The sequence below is a fragment of the Dermacentor silvarum genome, chromosome 5 (genome assembly GCF_013339745.2).
Source record: "Dermacentor silvarum isolate Dsil-2018 chromosome 5, BIME_Dsil_1.4, whole genome shotgun sequence".
Classification (NCBI taxonomy): Eukaryota; Metazoa; Arthropoda; class Arachnida; order Ixodida; family Ixodidae; genus Dermacentor; species Dermacentor silvarum.
Window position 1 is genome coordinate 40264650 of NC_051158.1, and position 6481 is coordinate 40271130.

The 6481-nt window shown below is 47.0% G+C and overlaps 1 protein-coding gene across 1 annotated transcript; it reads right to left on the minus strand.

Annotated features, from left to right (window-relative positions):
* Positions 1 to 2198: 2198 nt before the first annotated feature.
* Positions 2199 to 6180, minus strand: LOC119452371 (fibroin heavy chain-like). The gene is made up of 2 exons (XM_037714570.2): positions 6046 to 6180; positions 2199 to 2974 (listed from the first exon to the last, which is right to left on the minus strand). The coding sequence occupies exons 1-2, from the start codon at positions 6055 to 6057 to the stop codon at positions 2216 to 2218; spliced, it is 771 nt and encodes a 256-aa protein (XP_037570498.2). The 5' UTR covers positions 6058 to 6180; the 3' UTR covers positions 2199 to 2215.
* Positions 6181 to 6481: the final 301 nt, after the last annotated feature.

A 6481-nucleotide genomic window follows, 5' to 3' on the forward strand; every position in this document is an offset into this window, starting at 1 on the left:
CGGCGCTTCGTTAACTCGTGTCCAGGGTTTTGCGTGCGACACAGATCAGGTATCAGCGGGCTTGTGCATCCGAAGAAGATAGATATTCGCAGAAAGATGGTTACATTGAGGGATAAAGAGTGGCCGAGGAAGAGTTGTCTTAACCTGGAACTAACATATTGACGAGGTGAACTTGTCGAACACCCTTGCTGAAACATTGGCTCCAGCCTGAGCCCATGCCTTGTTCGGCCACTCTTATCACTGGTGTGTAGGCATGCGTTTTTACAAGGCAATACTGCAAAGATGAGGATAACGTCGAGCCATCGCAAAGGGGAAGTTCTTAACGGTAAGATGGTGGTGTTCACTGGAAGAACCGACTGCTGTTGCTGTAAATGACTTCGAAGCTATAGGAATATTTGATGTTTGCTCTTTTTTTATTTTTGAAGTTGCCTGTGGCGCGTTGTTGATTGGTTTGACTTGCAGTAGGTTTCTGGCGTGACGTCCGTTTGCGGAGAAAAACACTGGTAGCCAAAATCTGTATTGGACGTCATAAAGAAATTCCACAAATCGTTTTGTAACAAATTCTTTTATTTAGTAACAAACCTCCAAACCAAGCTTGTCTGCCGGCTAGTAACAAACGTTTCCCAATGATAAACCCAATTTTGAGCCATACCCACGCGTATAATGAAAGCTCATGTGTAAGGAAGTTCATGCAGTGAGATTTTATGGGAAATTAAATTAAATATAAATTAAAGCTCTTTGTTTAGACCCAGTGAAACCGCGCAAGTCCACCGTGCTGATTTGACGATGATGTCATTGCATCCAAGGGCATTCTGAAGGGTCCTGTATTCTGAAAAGCAAAAGACAAGATATGATTAGTGGTTTTGTAAACCTGCACGCTCAAGATCTACGTAGAGAAACCGGGAAGCCTCACGAAAGGGGCATGACATTTGAATTTATGCTATAGAAGTATAGCTTTTCGCTTAGTTACTGGCCACTGGTCCATGGGAGTAATCAGAACAAAACGCAGAGAAACTAATCCCCCCGAGAAAATTGTGCTGAGGTGCCAGCGCTGTAGAATATTATTATATTTGCCTCCGGCAAGTGGAATGACATGGGAAAACACGAATTGGTATGGTAGAGGGCTCTACTGCACCTTCATGTCACAATGTATTCTGATTCGTCCTTGAGCACCAAAACGCAGTGCAGGGAAACCAACTTACTTAATGGAACTATGTGCGCATCTGCGCACACAATAGAACAATGGCTGCGCATCTGCGCACACAGGATAACAACGGCGCACGACATAGGTATCGTAAAACACTACAGTTTACATTCGCAGTTGTACCGATAAGAACAATGTGAACTGCAACGCCACGCTACTCAGACGAACTGTATACACTGTATACGTTCACAAAATACAATCCTAAACAAGCAATCAAATCGCATATGCATCGCATCGGGTCGCTTAGCATTTCTTGGGTTCGTTGCGTGGTCGTTGGCTTTGGACTTTGATTCAGTTTGCATGAGAGAAAGCTTTGCGTTCAACCATCTTCCTTTGGGATAGGGGCTTTGATTTTTCACTCAGTAATGGGGGTACTTGAAAGGCTTTTTCTTTACTTCATGCGCCAATTTGCACGTGTTTTGAGCACACAACTGAGGGCATCAGTAGATTCTACTGCATCTTTGCTTGAAATACAAAACGGACGTTCAAAAATTATCTAGCTCGAGTCCTGCATGCCTGAACGGGCTACCCACTTATTAATAGCTATCTATTGTTGTTTCTACCTGCTATTAGCAGAGATTCCAATAGTTTCGCGAGCGTTCTCGCTGACATGGACGCATATCTAATCAAGTGCATGCAAAGAAAGGGGTGTTCGTGATTGGCAAAAACTAGGCACCCGCTGCTAAAAGTCTCATCCATAGCTATAGACGCAATGTCGAGTTCAGCAAGTGCTTTTGCTTGGCCCAGAGATTAAACTTCTCTAATACTGTTAATACCAAAAAATTAAGATAAGAAAGAAAACTTATTATGAATGTCTTAAGGTTGAATGCACCAGTAGTTCTATACAAGGGTCCAGTGACGCTGATACGTGGTAGCTTTTGTAACGCGTACAGCAGCTGTGAATCATTTATCAACGAGTGCATATTTGAGACCACAGGCCTGTTTATTAGCACACATCGCCGTATAAGTAAGTCCTTACGATTGCATGCACTCATCACAACATGGGACAACTTACCACCACTTAGCGGCATGGCCGTAAGTAACTCCAAGCCTGCCAAGGCCAGCGCCGTGGCCGTAGCCGTATCCACCACCGTAGCCGGCGCCGTAGCCACCAACGACAGCAAGCCTAGCGACACCAGCACCGTGACCGAGACCGTATCCGGCACCGTAGCCACCGCCGACAGCACCCAGGCCACCGAAACCACCGTAACCGCCGAGACCACCTCCGACGGCGACCGCCGGATAGGCAGCCACGGTAGAGACAGCGGGGGCAGCAATGGCGACCGGTCGAACGACAGCCACTGGACGAGCTACAGCCACCGGGCGAGCTACAGCCACGGGACGAGCCACGGCCACAGCTGGAGCAGCGGCTACGGCGAAGGCGGGACGAGCGACGCCGAGGCCAGCGCCGTATCCGAGACCACCGCCGAGGGCGAGGCCGCCTCCGTAGCCGAGACCACCTCCGTAGCCAAGACCGCCTCCGTATCCGAGGCCGGCACCCGAGACCAGACCGAGACTAGCGCCTCCGTGACCACCAGCTGCGCCTCCGTGAAGGATCGCCGCGCCTCCTGCGCTGCTGCTGTAGGAAGTGCTGCGAACGGCCGGGGCGGCGGCGCCAGCACCTCCGAGACCAGCGCCGTAACCGGCGCCATAGCCGCCTCCTAGTCCAGCGCCACTACCGGCGGCACCGAGGCCAGCGCCGTAGCCACTGTAGCCGCCGATGAAGCCGGCGGAGGCCGCCGAGAATAGGGCGAATAGAACGGTGGAGAGCTGCGAGACAAATAACAAGGCGCGGACAGGAGACCCAAGTAAAAAAATTGCGACGTTGCAAAACATCACATGAGACAGTGTCGATCCAGATACCTGTGGACAGCTTTTCAGATCTACTGTGGACACGTATGTGAAGACGCAGAAAAGCTCTGCAAGTATTTGATATGCCCGATGAAAGGTAACAGACCATTTTGAATGTTTTTTTGTCTAATTACCCGACTGTAAAGTTCGTCTTTTGCTGGGTTTCTGATGCTTACCTGCAGACGAGAATAGTGCAAAATTTTATTTAGAACAGCTATATATTCTTCTTATCTGGCATGTTACTAACACATGTCCTCCATGCAACTCGACCGTGCGTCTTCCTTAGCCCTTTCAGACGCGAATTATGATGAACTATCGATACATGTGTCAAGCATACACACTTTTATGTCAAAACATAGACTTTTATGCCAGGGTGCTTGAGACTCCAACTGAAAGCAAGTCAAGGTGGTGGAATGACTCTCTGTCCATTTTATGATGAGTCATCGTATTACAGAGCAACTAAATATTTGAATATTGTAAAGTCAGTCTGCTACATTTCTTCATAAAAAGGATCGAATCACCAATTCAAATTACATGCACAAGTTACATGCACAAACAAAAATATATTTCGAGTTTTCTACGAACATGCCCCACGTCAAACGTCACGTAAGACATGGTAGTGCCTTCACCGAAGCTCTACTCTCTAACGATACATATCACTCAGGAGTAAAATGAAAGTAATTTAGTTTAGCAGAATGTTCAATTTGCCATGAGCTTCATGCTTGAGTTCTATTCCTTGCTACCACTGTACAGAAATGGCAAAAATAGGTCGCGTTCACAAATGTGGACGCCCTGTCCTTAAGGGGTCAGATTTTTCTCACAATCTAGGAATAGTTAACTAAATGTTGCTTTTCGTTCCACTGTTCACGCTCCGTCATTCCGCTGCTATTCACTTAAAAAGTGCCTGCATCATTCGAAGGTGTCGAAATAATACTGACATTGCTTCTGCAGGACCACAGCTCCCGCACCGTACATTTGGAGGGCGTCTCTGCTGTCACTCGAATACACATATTTTCGTGGTGTTCCGCGCAATATCTACTCACAGGCGCTCTATATTAACACTACCACCCAATCAGTGTTCCTGGATGCTTGAAGAAACAAAGCGCTATCCCTGAAGCCGCAAAACGACTAGTTTCTCCACTCAAAAGGACTACGCTCTGCCAAAGCCTACCAAAATCTCCTGGACAGAAAGAAGCCCTTAGGCATCTTGAGTTCAATAAACGTTCCCGTGTGCAATTTAACGCTATAGATGGACACCGCATTTTCCTCGTTACCCACATCTATGTTGAAGTGTTTTGCTTAGAACAGCCTTCTTGTTCCATCGTCTCTGTGGTTCTTGGCACTGGTTTCCGCAGTTTGGTGTTTCGGGAAGCTTGCGCAGAAGTTCTGGCTACAACAGCCAATGAACTTATTGAATGATATGCCACATTTCTTATACAAAAAAATTGACTCGTCATCCCGGCAATGCGAAAGAGGATGTCCTGCCAAGCTGTTGCAAAACCACTGCATCTGCTGATGGCTGCATGGAATGTTTTATTACTTTAGAGTGATGGCAGTGAAATAATCGCGCTTTGTGGTCGCTGTGGTTCCTCGGGAGCCCCAACTCTGCTTGGTCTACCCATAGTATTGCTGCAACAAGAGTGTGTACAGGAGTTGCAATCGGGGAAGTGCATTAATTTGCCTAAACGTCGTGCCTTCTGGCTTCCACGCGGCTTCGCGACTTTGGAAACTCGTCATTTTCAACAGAGTACTGTGTAATGAGGCTAATCCCTAACTGGACGTATTCGCTTTCGTTCGACGTCATGTTGGTAAGGCCACGAATGAGAGCAGACATTTTCACCGCGTAGTGCACGGAATCTCAGGTTACTGGGGGAATAAAGAGGAACGCGAACGGGGATGAACATGCGGGGCGTCGAATAAAGCCGCCGTTGCTATGTTAATCAGATTCGGTACGCGAGTCGATGGATTTGTCACAGTTGTTATCATCGTCAAAGCAAGTCCAAATAACTGTACTTCCAAACGAGGACCTGTACCAGAGATCTCCAGTTATCCTTCTTTTCTTTTCTGCGGGAATGAAACATTTCCTTTCAGTGAAGATTTTTCGCTCTTGGTACATCTCCTTAGCCCCCGCACCCTGGACTTTGATTTCTATCCCCATTTCCACACATGGTGGAGCTCTAAGAGACCACCAGCTACATGACCTAGCCCAGCTCTGAGACTGTCTCGTGATCTCAACTAAAATATCAATCACCGCCTTCCAGGCCGTGATCTATACACTCGTCTGCCTAACTCATCACGCTTCTCCTACCATATATTATTTAGAGGTCTCATATTTAGAGGCCTGATATTTCCTTCTTAGCTTCAAAAGTGTGAAAGCAATACACTGTGCAATCGAACCCGCATTAATCGAATCTGAAGGGGATCACAAAATGTTCGATATATAGGTAATTCGATATATCAAATAAAAATTTTGTACAAAAAATTTCAAGGGGATTTTACTGCTGTTTGTTATACACAATAAATCGTTATATGAGGGTTCGATATATCCGGGTTCGACAGTATTGACAGAATGCTGCGATTACACGTTTTTCTTTTTAACGACGTTGGTAGGTTAATGTTCATGATCTAGAATTTTCTGCTAAATGACATTCTAACCTATTTTTCTTCTTCTGCCAATTTCCTTCCCATGGTGGCGGTTTCCGTCGCATGGCCGAAATAAAGCTTCATTTTTTTTTGTCCTTGTAGGCGCGTGTTACCACTTGCGCACCTTTGTTGAGCTATCAGTCTGCCGAGCTTAGGTATTTGCTTTACAGTACACTTTTACGGGGGATATGTAGTTGAATAGCAATCAAACTGGTTAAATTCAGCAAGGCTGTGGCAGACCAACGGTAACATGAGAGCTTTGATGCAACGCCTTTCTTGTGCGGGCATTTAATCCAGATGGGGTTGACGGGGTCGACAGTGATAACGACGACCTGAGGTATACTCACAATGGCGTTCATGGTGTTCGGAGGTGGTTTAGATCCAGTACAGAGCTCGAAGATCACAAGAACCAGAGCGACGTAAGACTGGTAAGCCGTTGCCTTACGACGCTTTTATACTCGAATTCGGCCGCATGCTCCGCAGTGACAGATCGACGATGCGTTAAAACATAAAAAGAAGACGCAGCCAATGGTCTTCGCGGACGTCGCTTCGTTAGCTATCCCCGAGAGAGGAGGTAACAGCGAATGGTGTACGGAGAGGTTACGTTCTGCAGGCCGCATAGTGACCGCACCGAAGAGCAAGCACTCCCCGGAAATCCCCGCCTGAGGTCCTGCGCAGAGCTATCGAGAATCTCCTCCTCCCCCCTTCGTCTGCATAGGGCGGGCCGAAGCGTCCGCTTCTGTCAGAATTAAAAAAAAAAGAAAACGAATGTAGCGGAGAAAG